This window comes from Tubulanus polymorphus, unplaced genomic scaffold, assembly GCF_964204645.1.
Source record: "Tubulanus polymorphus unplaced genomic scaffold, tnTubPoly1.2 scaffold_66, whole genome shotgun sequence".
NCBI classification, from domain to species: domain Eukaryota; kingdom Metazoa; phylum Nemertea; class Palaeonemertea; order Tubulaniformes; family Tubulanidae; genus Tubulanus; species Tubulanus polymorphus.
In genome coordinates this window covers 30473-45293 of record NW_027437473.1, presented here as the reverse complement: position 1 = coordinate 45293, position 14821 = coordinate 30473, and the positions used below count along the sequence as shown (strand labels likewise).

General features: G+C 38.1%; 1 protein-coding gene across 4 annotated transcripts in view; it reads left to right on the top strand.

The window, feature by feature from the left end:
- The window catches only part of LOC141914657 (uncharacterized), a 36294-nt gene extending 22361 nt beyond the window's left edge, over window positions 1-13933 (top strand). Inside the window, exons 1-7 of one of the 4 annotated variants that reach the window (XM_074805911.1) lie at window positions 157-703; window positions 858-999; window positions 3971-4066; window positions 4911-5006; window positions 5341-5478; window positions 6515-6610; window positions 10771-13933. In XM_074805911.1, coding sequence (XP_074662012.1) covers window positions 4003-4066; window positions 4911-5006; window positions 5341-5478; window positions 6515-6610; window positions 10771-13484 — 3108 coding nt within the window. In that variant the 5' untranslated portion in view covers window positions 157-703; window positions 858-999; window positions 3971-4002 and the 3' untranslated portion in view covers window positions 13485-13933. Of the gene's footprint in view, window positions 1-156; window positions 704-857; window positions 1000-3970; window positions 4067-4910; window positions 5007-5340; window positions 5479-6514; window positions 6611-10770 lie in introns of those variants that run through there. The other 3 variants (XM_074805912.1, XM_074805913.1, XM_074805909.1) reach the window with 3 other exon arrangements.
- Window positions 13934-14821: the final 888 nt, after the last annotated feature.

Sequence of the window (14821 nt, the reverse complement as noted above, 5' to 3'; positions counted from 1 at the left end):
AAGGTTATCTCAAGGTTATAGCACAAAACGGGGGACCTGGGGGCACTCCCCAGAAAATTTTGATTTTTCAAGGTTCTAAGATGCAATCTTTAAGCATATTTGGGGCTTAAAGTCTATCTCCCTTGAAGTTTCTATACTACTTCCAGAATACTTGCCCGCAATAAAACATTCATGTTAGTACAAGAGCCTGTCAAAATCACGAACTAGAAAACTAGAAGGGCAAACCTGAGTACCCCTCGATACAAGTGGTAGGCTGGATCTGAATTCGGCAACTTTGATACTGTGAGATCAGGTTCATGGTCCAGATGTGATACCGTAAACACTTATAAACAAAACTCGCTGGAGTCACTGGGTTGGATGTGGCCTACACCGAAAATCTCATTACCAACGCCTCTGTATTAGCACCACTGACATCTTCAAAAGAACTTGATACCCCCCCCCCCCAATGTAAATACAGAATAACGTTTATTATGACGTTTTAGCATAATGGGTTTTTCAATCATTGGTGCGACATATGTCCGGTAATATTTGTGGCTACGCCCCTGCATTGATCCTGAGAAAGAGACAGATCGATGATGAAATAAGGGATTCCCTGGACTTTTTTTGCTTGGAGTAAGGGTACCAAACACGGTGGGGGATTCCCTTAGATATTTGGCTCGGATGTACTGGCATACCTGTACTGGGATACCCCTCCTTTCTAAAGGTTTGATTATTTCAAAAGTTAGGTTGGATATGTGGGGCGAAAACCACTTCAATGCGTAGCTAAGATGCTGGCCTATGAGCCATAAGCAGGATTTCCCCTGAATTTACGCGCTTATATATGAACTAAACTCTCGAATTTCTTGTTTTTATTATAGGATATAGAAGATTTTGGAATAGTGGTCTGAGCTCGTCTGATAGTGAATAAAAACCAAAAGATATCAATTTTGCAAGGGCCGGCTACTGTACGTGCGTTTGGACTTGTTCCTGTCGACTAATCCATCACACTCGATAGTCAAAGTAGGATTTTTTTTAAACACATCATTTTGTGCAGAAGGGCCTGACCAGAAACATAATTTTTTTTTTGGCCTAAATATCTTTAATTTACTGTAGAAATATTCTAGTCAATTTAGTGAATGCGGAATTGTGTTTGAACAGAACGCGATTCTGATTAGGGGGGGAGGGGGGCGTCGGTTCATAACACAGAATGAGACTAGTTTTATATCTAGAGTTTATCAGGTTAAAACCTTACATCCTTTTATATCTAAACAACAAAAAAGTGCAAAAAAGTAGAACTCTTAAACTTTTGCATCACAAGGGCGAAATTGATAATGTATGAGTTTACATAATCGTTGGTGGTAAACTTAGATCTCAGCGTTTCAGAGTTAATGATAATTTTAACGAGATTTTCTGACATCAGTGATAGATATCTTTATCGTGTAATATATAATACATGTAGTTCATTCACTCGCAATTATTATTTTAAACGATTCCCATCCCTCTTATTACGTCACTACAGAATTATGGAGTAACTACACAATACAAGGTTAGGAGCTTGATGTATTTTATACCAGGTCTCCGACACAAAACGACATAAATTTATCATTCTTCGAGTCATAATTTCTAGGCGCATTGTCGGTTAGTTCGGTCGGCTGTCGCAAAAAGAATGTATCTTTGTTAGTCATGCAGAGATTATTTAACAGTAAAGACAATTTCTGATTCCACGCCGTACAGGGTCCATTGTTTCTAATTTGATATTTCTAAATCGACCGACGATTCCAATATTTAGAGATAGTTACCGCGCCAGCAACAGCAGTTGACAATGGATAGTCAACTTGTTTATAGATGTATTACAAACAATTAGGTCAGGAAAAATGTGCTGCACTTAAATTGAGATGAAATGACTGAAGAATTCTAAATGTTGTTTTTCAGTAAACGTTACTATGGCGGAGAGTAATCCAGGAATAAATGCAGAAAATGTTCGCGATGACCAGGAGCAAACCGTCGATAGACCTGCTGAGAATCTCGGTAATTATTGAGATCAGAGTTCAGTTCAGTACAGAATGATGTGACTCGAGTCAAAATGTGATCTCGTATATAAAACCAGAGAAAAGTTTTGAGATGTGTGACTGAGTCACACGTTTATGCCTGACTTTAACAAAGCAGCTTCCCTTCCTGCGCAATGAATGTCAATGAAATCAACTTTTAGAATCATTTATTTTTTACATTAAAATCCATGAAAGAAAAAACTGATCCTAATTACATTCATTCCAATGTAAGACTGTCGAGTATGCGCCCCTTCCTCCGGCAGGTTAAAACAGTATTCAGTGATTTAGAAGATACAAGTCTTCTCGTTGCAACATCTAACATAAGTCTGTCTTTTGCTGACACAGTTTTTTTTCTACGTAAAATCCTTGAAAGAAACCGATGCTGGTTACATTTCGATGTCAGATTGTCGAGTGTGCGCCTCTTTAAAACTAATCCAGCAAATTAAGACAGTATTCTTCAGGCATTTTTAGAAAATAAAGTCAGTGATTTGCGGATGGCGACCTGTTGTGGCTTGTGATTTGATATCTCAGTCGATGACCGACCCCGGCGCGTTATCTGAATGCGTTTTTCACACGATAAAAACCTAATAAACAATTTCAACTGTGTTTTGTAACGTCGCCGGAAATCTCTAAGGAGGTCAAATTATCTAACGTTCCAAATGCGAACTTGTGATGGAGATGTTGAAGTTTAGTCTATTATCCTTTATCAGTAGCGGAAACAGAAAATTTCAGTCTGAATATGAGTAGAGGCTGATTGTGTAAATACTGGACACAACAATTAGGTCAGGAAAAATGTGCTGCACTTGTTGAGATAAAATGACTGAATTCTAAATCCTGTTTTTCAGTACTGGGTACTATGGCACAGAGTAATCCAGGAATAAATGCAGAAAATGTTCGCGATGACGAGGAGCAAACCGTCGATAGACCTGCTGAGAATCTCGGTAATTATAGATTTTAACCATCGGAGTTCAGTTCAGTACAGAATGATGTGACTTGAGTCTAAATGTGATCTCGTATATAAATCCGGTGTAAAGTTTTGAGGCGAAAGTAATATATTGTCCACCAACCCGATTGTTTTAAATCTTTGACTAAAACAGTCAGGGTCAGGTTCTATAATCGGTATTTTGAATTATGGTCTCTTATCACATCTGGTGACACAGTTTGTTTATCAGTCTCGAGTAGGAATAAAAACAGATTAACAGTATAAATACTGTTAACAGTAAAATAAGAGTGAAAGTTACCGTGATCAGATACTATCACGTTTCAATCCTAACCCTATAATTCAAAATGGACCTGGGCCCAATTTGACCAAAAACGTCGGACCAGGTGCGGGTCAACTGGTTCCGGTAGTGACTCACTTCGCTTTGTTTAGTATCAAGTGAGAGGTTTGCGTGTGAATGCAATCTCTAAGGCCAATTTGACTCGGACCTGATCCGTACCAATTTTGCCGCCCGGGTCAAATCGTCTCCCCGTGATCGCGGCTATAGTCGTTAGTATCGAGTTGCACAATATCAGATATAATTGATATTAGGTGGAGGATTGCTACATGTAGGAGTGAACTCATCATGGGTTAGTTGAGTTCAGACATAGGATTCAATGACTCTCCAATGTAGCAATCCTGTAATGAAATGAAATGTAAGTTAATCAAATTTCTGATCTCATTAATACCGATTTTAATTGTTTTAAGCCCCATGAAAAATATATGATGTCATTAATTTGAAGGCTTAATGTTTTATTAACATTGTCAGTAGTTCTCATAAATTTTCCTCGGCCATTTTTTTCCTACATTCCATTATCCTTTATCAGTAGCGGAAACAAAGAAAACTTCAGTCTGAATATGAGTAGAGGCTGATTGTGTAAATACTGGACAAAACAATTAGGTCAGGAAAAATGTGCTGCACTTGTTGAGATAAAATGACTGAATTCTAAATCCTGTTTTTCAGTTTGTGGTGCTTTGGTACAGAGTAATCCAGGAATGAATGCAGAAAATGTTCGCGATGACGAGGAGCAAACCGTCGATAGACCTGCTGAGAATCTCGGTAATTATAGATTTTAATCATCGGAGTTCAGTTCAGTACAGAATGATGTGACTTGAGTCTAAATGTGATCTCGTATATAAAACTGGTGTAAAGTTTTGAGACGTGTGACTGAGTCACACGTTTATGCCTGACTTTAACAAAGCAGCTTCCCTTCCTGCGTAATGAATGTCAATGAAATCAACTTTTAGAATCATTTATTTTTTACATTAAAATCCATGAAAGAAAAAACTGATCCTAATTACATTCATTCCAATGTAAGACTGTCGAGTATGCGCCCCTTCCTCCGGCAGGTTAAAACAGTATTCAGTGATTTAGAAGATACAAGTCTTCTCGTTGACACAGTTTTTTTTCTACGTAAAATCCTTGAAAGAAACCAATGCTGGTTACATTTCGATGTCAGATTGTCGAGTGTGCGCCTCTTTAAAACTAATCCAGCAAATTAAGACAGTATTCTTCAGGCATTTTTAGAAAATAAAGTCAGTGATTTGCGGATGGCGACCTGTTGTGGCTTGTGATTTGATATCTCAGTCGATGACCGTCCCTGGCGCGTTATCTGAATGCGTTTTTCACACGATAAAAACCTAATAAACAATTTCAACTGTGTTTTGTAACGTCGCCGGAAATCTCTAAGGAGGTCAAATTATCTAACGTTCCAAATGCGAACTTGTGATGGAGATGTTGAAGTTTAGTCTATTATCCTTTATCAGTAGCGGAAACAAAGAAAATTTCAGTCTGAATATGAGTAGAGGCTGATTGTGTAAATACTGGACACAACAATTAGGTCAGGAAAAATGTGCTGCACTTGTTGAGATGAAATGACTGAATTCTAAATCCTGTTTTTCAGTACTGGGTACTATGGCACAGAGTAATCCAGGAATAAATGCAGAAAATGTTCGCGATGACGAGGAGCAAACCGTCGATAGACCTGCTGAGAATCTCGGTAATTATAGATTTTAACCATCAAAGTTCAGTTCAGTACAGAATGAGTATATGGCTAGCGAGACTGGTAATATTTGTGGCTAGAATGTGTTTCATGTAGTTTATGTCTTATTATTAACAGGCGAATACTGCTCACAAATTCATACATTTCATTATTGTAATTATTGAGATTGGGTTGCTACACTTGTATTATAGTAAGCTTTTATCATTGTTATCTGGTCTTCTGCATGTGATATGTACTAATTTACAATTTGGCCAACCAGCATATTTCTTTCAGGAAAACTGTGCTGCACTTGTTGAGATATAATGACTGAATTCTAAATTCTGTTTTTCAGTAAACGTTACTATGGCGGCGAGTAATCCAGGAATAAATGCAGACAATTCTAATTTAAGTATAATCGGTGACAATAATACAGTGAATCAAATTATCCACGCAGTTACTCAAGCCAGCGACAGACCTGCTGAGAATCTCGGTAATTATAGATTTTAACCATCAGAGTTCAGTTCAGTACAGAATGATGTGACTTGAGTCTAAATGTGATCTCGCATATAAATCCGGTGTAAAGTTTTGAGGCGAAAGTAATATATTGTCTTTAAAGATTCTGAGTACCAAAATGGACCCACCAACCCGATTGTTTTAAATCTTTGACTAATACTGTCAGGGTCTGGTTATATAATCGGTATTTTGAATTATGGTCTCTTATCACATCTGGTGACACAGTTTGTTTATCAGTCTCGAGTAGGAATAAAAACAGATTAACAGTATAAATACTGTTAACAGTAAAATAAGAGTGAAAGTTACCGTGATCAGATACTATCACGTTTCAATCCTAACCCTATAATTCAAAATGGGCCTGGGCCCAATTTGGCCCGACCAAAAACGTCGGACCAGGTGCGGGTCAACTGGTTCCGGTAGTGACTCACTTCGCTTTGTTTAGTATTAAGTGAGAGGTTTGCGTGTGAATGCAATCTCTAAGGCCAATTTGACTCGGACCTGATCCGTACCAATTTTGCAGCCCGGGTCAAAACGTCTCCCCGCGATCGCGGCTATAGTCGTTAGTATCGAGTTGCACAATATCAGATATAATTGATATTAGGTGGAGGATTGCTACATGTAGGAGTGAACTCATCATGGGTTAGTTGAGTTCAGACATAGGATTCAATGACTCTCCAATGTAGCAATCCTGTAATGAAATGAAATGTAAGTTAATCAAATTTCTGATCTCATTAATACCGATTTTAATTGTTTTAAGCCCCATGAAAAATATATGATGTCATTAATTTGAAGGCTTAATGTTTTATTAACATTGTCAGTAGTTCTCATAAATTTTCCTCGGCCATTTTTTTCCTACATTCCATTATCCTTTATCAGTAGCGGAAACAAAGAAAACTTCAGTCTGAATATGAGTAGAGGCTGATTGTGTAAATACTGGACAAAACAATTAGGTCAGGAAAAATGTGCTGCACTTGTTGAGATAAAATGACTGAATTCTAAATCCTGTTTTTCAGTTTGTGGTGCTTTGGCACAGAGTAATCCAGGAATAAATGCAGAAAATGTTCGCGATGACGAGGAGCAAACCGTCGATAGACCTGCTGAGAATCTCGGTAATTATAGATTTTAACCATCGGAGTTCAGTTCAGTACAGAATGATGTGACTTGAGTCTAAATGTGATCTCGTATATAAATCCGGTGTAAAGTTTTGAGGCGAAAGTAATATATTGTCCACCAACCCGATTGTTTTAAATCTTTGACTAAAACAGTCAGGGTCAGGTTCTATAATCGGTATTTTGAATTATGGTCTCTTATCACATCTGGTGACACAGTTTGTTTATCAGTCTCGAGTAGGAATAAAAACAGATTAACAGTATAAATACTGTTAACAGTAAAATAAGAGTGAAAGTTACCGTGATCAGATACTATCACGTTTCAATCCTAACCCTATAATTCAAAATGGACCTGGGCCCAATTTGACCAAAAACGTCGGACCAGGTGCGGGTCAACTGGTTCCGGTAGTGACTCACTTCGTTTTGTTTAGTATCAAGTGAGAGGTTTGCGTGTGAATGCAATCTCTAAGGCCAATTTGACTCGGACCTGATCCGTACCAATTTTGCAGCCCGGGTCAAATCGTCTCCCCGTGATCGCGGCTATAGTCGTTAGTATCGAGTTGCACAATATCAATTGGTAATTATAGATTTCTACCATCAGAACTCGTGCTTGAGTCCAAATGTGATCCTAAATCATAAGACGGGTCCGAAGTCTTTGACCATGTCTCTAAAGATCGTTCTAAATCTTTAACTAAAATAATAGAAAATTATATCAAGACATTCTATCCACCAGGTGGCGTACGATTGTTTAAGCCCAGTTGGGACTTTAGTCCCAGTTGGCTGTTGATTTCACTTTTTGCCCGTTCGTCCATAGATGGAATCCAGTTATTTCGGATTGTCCCTGTTCACAATCAAGATGGCTGACAGGCAGCCAGTTCATACATATTTATTGCTATTGGAAGAACTTGTGACTGACACCTACTCAAAATCTAGTAAACATACGATCAGTTTTTATAGCCACATTTCAGGCATGAATTCCTCGATTGTTAAACATTGAAAATTATATCTCAGCAACAAATTTAGTTTATGGAAGACGAAATAAAATTGATAATATTACTGTAATTAATCAAATATTATTAAATGAAACATATTTAATTACTGAACTAATAGATACTTTCCATAATGGCTCCAGAAATCCTAAAATATTCAATACAGTTTTAGATTATAAAGGTAATTTAGATGAAAAAATAATGAATATTCTTGAAACTCCTTTTAAAGAAAGAAATGATGATTTAATACTTTCTAAAGGTTACAATGATTTGATTAACTTGAGAATTGAAAAACGAAAATAACATAATTTCAATCTTAATAATAAACAGATTACTTATAATGAAAATTCATCAAATATTGGAATTGGAATGACTTTAATCAATATCCTTTATCTTTTATAAGTATATATCTCCACAGCACACATCAGCATAAGAAAAAGTTAAAATTGGGTCGATCGGACTCAATATGGCCGTCCTGAGACCTTTTTGTACCTATTTTTGGTCTAAATTCCGAGACCTGTAGCTTCCTAATTGTTTGGTATTTTCTGTTGGAATTTGTGATTGGTATTTTTTGGAAAGGGGATTTCCTGACACATCAGACAGGTTTTTTTCATCATTCAATTTTAACGTAATTTCTTGCACACAGATGAAAAGAGGTGTTTTTGGGGAAAATGTCATTTTCACTTAGTGGGTGAGTGATTTTAACTTAGTCTTGATATTTGGTCGTTATCAGCAATGTCATAGGACATGGAATTTCGGTCTTTTGTTCAACCCACCAGGAGAATTAAATATTGAATTGAATACAATTTTCCATTTATATTGGTAACTCTGCATATTTTGTAAACGCGATCAATGAATTGATTTAAAAGTTGATTTGCTTAGATCAACTCGTTGATATCAGGACCTATAAGTTTTTTTCAGTGAGCGCTCAAATAAAAGCTGTTTTCGAACAAGCTGTAACAAATATTTTCTTTTAGCTAATTTTTCTCAATCGACGGGAAATTTGGAGACCAAATCAGCGACCATAGAAATTTTAACGACGCCAGTCGCAGCAAGTCGCACATGTTCTACTTACTGCGACGCGATCGTCGCAATAGACCTACGGCTACGCGCTCTAGTGACTGGGAGATGCGCGATTAGATCCAGTAATACTGGGATTCGAACCCACAATAGTTGTGAGATGCGTTTTGAAATAATTTTTTTTGAAGGATTCGTAGAATTTCTTATCGAGAATTTAATCTCTTTCATTTGTTTTCAAGCTGCTTTGACCATAAAGACCAGTTATTTTAGCTCTAAGTCAATGACTATTACTAAATAGCTGTGTTGAAACCCAATTTTCCCTAATAGGCCAGAAATTCGAAACTTTTTATCTTTGCGTGGTTTGGTTCCGATTTTAGTTACCACGTGACAATCGCAAGTACGATCCTATCTTTATATCAGGAAATTTCACAATTTTACCGGTCCCTGCTTTATTGAAATCAAAGTTTTCAGTAACTATGGAAATAAGGGCACTTAGTCATTTGAAAAAAATGGCAAATAAAGATATATAGGCAGTTCTAGTAAAACAGGGACAGACTTCAGGGTTGGGGATCGGTAGTCCAGACCCTGCCTTCAAAATTGAATAATGAAAATGTAGATTAAGATTTGTAAGAATTACGAACTTTTGAATGAGATGAGCTAAAATTCAAGTTGAATTATCGGGAAGAGGATATGAATGTTTATAACTTCACCAGCGCGCATTGTTGCTTTAAATTTATAAATGAGTGATATCATAGAAAAGTTAATTATCAGCTGAGTTCATCGATATTTTTACCTCATTTCTATCTTAATCCAATCCAGAGATATGAACGAAATAAGAAAAATTAAACTGGGGAAAAAATTGGGACAAGAATTCAACAATGCGGACCCGGTGGGTACCCAAAAATAGCGCCTGGCAACTGTAAAAAGACTTATCGCGTCGCAACCGACTTACACCCGGCATAAAATATCTCAAACTGATTTCATTTTTGTGGTCGGGTCGCGTAGCAACGCCGACCACGATGTTTTAGTGGTTCGACTTCATTTTCCCATTTTTTCTGTTATTTGACACAAGATACGTAGCTTTGTAATTAGTTCAGGGAAATTTGTTGCACTTTCCTGGGTTTATTGAAAGAAGGAATGAATTTATTTCTGAAAGAAGAAATCGAAGGAATTCTGTAAAATAATAATTATTTTCCCGCCTGATGTCATATCGGGATATCCCTTTACTTTTGCGCACCGATATGGCTGATCGGCCTTTCTAAAAAGTAATTCATACTCATTGAAGTGTGCCGCTACTTATTGTATTGTATATCCCAGGCCTAGAAACATTTGCTTGGTGAAATCTAAATTAACAAAGTATATTTGGTTTACCTGCGCTAAGACTTAAAACCGGCACTTCTTATGCGCGTAAGCAGCGAAGATTTGTGTTCAGAAAACCGGTTCATCGTGTATCACGTGACTAATACAGTTTTCCAATCCTCATTTCAAAAGTTAAGAACTAAATGAAATGAATTGTTGTCATCCGATTGACTCAAACTGAAATTCACAGAAAGATGAGAAAGATTAATAAACATCTTGTCCTGTGCTGAAAATTGCAAGTTGATGCGCGGCGTAGTTTGCAGTATTTACTGCGGAGCTGTGATGATAGCGCCCTCGTTTTAGTAACACGTGAAGCTCACCAAAATCAGCTAAATTATCTTTAGATTAAGTATTATTTTCAAAAAGGTGAAAAAGCCGACTTTTTTAAAGGTGATTTTGGAAATGTTTTCCTCGTGTAGATTGAAAATAAAGGATTTTTCCACTCGTGTAGATGGGACCTTGAATGTCTCTGATCGAACTTGTTGCTAACCCGACCCCACAGAAAGATTCTTTCTGGTGCATATTTTGTCACCGCAATCAATTGCAAAGTTTTAGCTCATGACATGATGTATGATTGTGGTGAGTTTCAGGTTCGTTGGTTTTTGTTTAAGGTCACTAGGGGGCGTTGAATAGCAGAATAACTCATTAGTTCCTTGGTACCTAGGCATATTTTGTAACTGCGGTTAATTGTAAAATTTAAGCTCATGACATTTTCTATGATTCTATGATTTTCAGGTAATATCAGCCGCCATAGAAATTCTAAAAAATCTCAAACTGATTTTATTTTTACAGATGTTGATCAAGTTCGGAAGAGCCTGAAAGAAACGTATAAACGAATGATCGATGATGAAAATTACAAAGAGGTTTCGTGGAGCGATGAATTCGTCAATTTCAACGACTTCTTCACCCGAGAACACGCGAAAATTCGACCCCGAAAACGAAACCCGAAGAAAAATGAAGGAAGTGAGGAGCAGCCAGTGATTTTACCCGATCATTTCGAGAAGCTTTTCACTTATGACGAGCGTGCTATGAAACGCGTGTGCCTCGTAGGTGAACCCGGTATGGGTAAAACAACTCAGGTAGTTAATCAAGTGTTGTCATGGGAGCGATCACCGTTTCTGAAAAGATTTCCTATGTTATTCTATATACCGTTAAATGAACTGCCCGCTGATAACGCGTGTATTTATAAGTACATTTACGAAGATCTTTTGAGTCGAGAAATCGAAGAGCATTTGCCGATTGGTTTTAAGAGATTCTTACGGGAAAATGCAGAAAAATCGATATTTTTTCTAGACGGCTTCGACGAGTTAAAAAGCGATAAAGCGAAGGAATACATCGTACACGTGACCAATAAATTACCGAAAGCGCATATCGTCGTAACAACACGTGAGTCCGGGGGCAGCATGATCGTCACTGATCCCAAATTCACTGTTGTATCGATATCCGGCTTCAAACAGAAAGAAGTCATCGATATTATGAAGAGAAAATTCCCCAATCCAGAACAGCTATTCGACAAGCTTAAAGCCGCAGCGTCACCTTTATTTGAAAGTATCTACTACAACCCGCTGATACTACATATGTTTTGTTTTCTGTATATGGACAAGGAAGAAATTATGATACCATCAAAACTCACCGATATCTACATCGATTTGACATGTTTTCTGATCAGTAAACGCGAGGGCCTCGAGTTGTCGAAGGAATGTTTTTTCCGCAATATCGGAAATTCCGAAGCGCTTAAAGAAATTTGTCAAGTCGCGTATGAGACGCTCATCAAGCATCAAAACAGCTTCACCGAAAGTCGTCTTGAACTCGACGAATCGAAAAGGACGGCTTTGACGTGTAAAGAGGTGTCGCCGCGACGGAGATCAGACCGCTCCGTCCAGCTACGGTTCATACACAAATCTGTGCACGAATTTCTGGCGGCGGTACACTCGGTCGTGCAATTCAACAACAGCGGTGAAATACCCTGGAATAAATGCGCGTTTGAACAACTACAGGACGAACTTGTGAAATATGGTGAATTATACCCGAGATTCATGTCAGGGCTGCTGTATCGTTACAAGTATAACCGCGGCCTCGGTGAACTTTTCAAGACTTTAATAGATGAACATTTAAAAGCAGTCACAATAGCGGATAGTATGACGTACGATTCCTTGGATATGGTTACTAGGGAGATGGCGCTCATTCCCGATTACGAACGCTACTTCGAACTCCGATCCGAAAGAACTGTTTTATCTGAACAGTTGTCAATCTGCATGGATGAAGCCGACTGGCCGGACGACGCCATTAGTGAAATAGTTCCCTACATGCAGAAAATGTTGTTCGTATCTGTATATAGCAGATCGTGGATAAACATGCTCGCAAAAATACTCGAACACAAACAATGTCAGATCGAGCTAGTTTACATTATTCACAGTTATAAGGAACTGGAACCCGACGAATGCCGCGTATTAGAAACAGCCATAACGAGTAACACTAGTCTTCACGGTATGATATTAGTTACATACAGGTCATCAATACGCGATCAGTTCTTGACTATGTGTCAGAAGAGCAACAGTATAAACTGGTTTGTGGAGCGAGGTGGATTAGACCCTGGTGAATGTTACAAGAAACTCAATAATGAATGGATTATTACAAGTCACGTGATTAACACTGAAGATGACGCGCGGTTGATCAGTGTTGATACTAACACACACAATACAGTGGAGAGTCTGTTTATTGATCCTCGTGTTAGTGCGGAACGTTTAGGTTATATTTTAGTCAATATTCACAAATCGTATCCATCCATAAAACATCTATCTCTCAGATCTCTGTGGGAATATCAGCTCGATAGAAATACAATCAGAGGGCTGATAAACATCATTCCGAGTTTGAAAACCTTATGTCTTAGTGGATTAATATTCGATAAGAATTTGATCGGTTCGGAGGAATGGAATGATTTAAACAACACGATAAAATCTTCACACATCGAAACAATTCAGCTCGGACGGCTCGGACTAACGACAGATGAATGTGCAGCAATGAGTGATAGTGTCGGTTCAATGCCGAAACTAAAACGTCTTGTCATTAACGGATTTAATTTACAAAAACACCGCGTTCTAGATCACCTGCCGCGGCTGACTGTATTAGGAATAGTGTTGCGGTCAGAAGCTGATGTTGACGCACTTGTTCGGTATCTATCGTCAGATGCGGTAAATCAGCTGCGACAAGTCCGTATTTATAGCTATCCCGATAGACCGGTACAGAACAATCGTATCTTTAAACAACTAAAACACGTCTCATCAATTCGTTATTTAGAGTTTCACCGTTCACCAATCGCGCCGATTAATACACAGCACGATATCGATTTATTCGTCAAATTAATCGTCGAATTAATCAATAATCTTCCGCATCTTTCTGACCTGTATATCCTCTGCTGGAGCACCGACCGCTATACGACGAGAGATTACATCAAATCAGAACTTAAAAAACTCAATAAAAGACTGAGAGTAGAAATACAGATATAGTAAATAAATCAAGAATTTATTCAATCAATTTGAAAAACCCGATGATTCGATCTCACACAAGATATCGTCAAGTGTGAGATATGGACTAATTATTACTTCATGTATCTTTTCAATTTTTGTTCTCTTCTTACTGATTTTAATCGTTTCACTATTTTTATCTTGCTCGCTGTAGTCAATTGTTTATATAATTGTGTATTTCGTGTCTATTTTATTGTTAACCAATGTTTATTCACTGTACGGGACTGAGAAGGTCTCGACCTATATTCTGCTAAGAATAATGTACGCTTAGGGCTTGGGCAGTCCCCTCAAGCCCAATATATTCTACTGAAAATAATGTACGCTTAGGGCTTGGGCAGTCCCCTCAAGCCCAATATATTCTACTGAAAATAATGTACGCTTGGGGCTTGGGCAGTCCCCTCAAGCCCAATATATTCTACTGAAAATAAAGACGCCTCATCTAGTTTATACAGGTTGTTGTGTGGTGTTTATTTGGAGCTGGGCATTTTTCATTGTGAGGAGATTGGACCACAAGTTTCCATTTCTATAGACTGGGCCCGGTCTAATCTTACCCAAGTTTCCGTTTCTAAAATGGACGGCCCGGTTTAATCTTACACAAGTTTCCATTTCTAAATTGTCTCAAATCGTCTCCCCGTAATTGCGGCTTATGTCATTTCAAAAAATTAAATGAAATTCCTTTTCACGATTCATTGACAAACAGTAAATGTTCTGTTTTCATTCAGATATTTTGGGTGATTTGCTTCAGTATGGTTTTGCACACGGAACGGAAGGCCGCGCGTCCGGAGTCAGTCACAGTTTTCACACATTATTTACTATGTAAAATCGAATGATTAATTCTGTGACGAGGAGTCTCCGGCGATAATTAGATTCATGTCTATGAATAATGAATCTTACCCGCAGACACCGGCGATAATTAGATTCATGTCTATGAATAATGAATCTTACCCGCAGACACCGGCGATAATTAGATTCATGTCTATGAATAATGAATCTTACCCGCAGACACCGGCGATAATTAGATTCATGTCTATGAATAATGAATCTTACCCGCAGACACAGCAGCGAAATTGAAAATGACTTCGCAAACACGGATATCACGGAGGCCAAGCCTCGCATCAGCAATGCTATTGACATACACTAGTTTAACGATTATAGGCGACTTCTACGCGTGACAGCGATAGTGAAACAAGCTTTCAAACCAAGTCCCAACCAGGCTACATGCGAGGTCTCTTCCGTCGATATCTTCGAAGCAGAAAAATTGTGGGTGCAAGATGCTCAAACCTTGCTCTTCCCTGATGTCACGGAGCATATTTACTCCA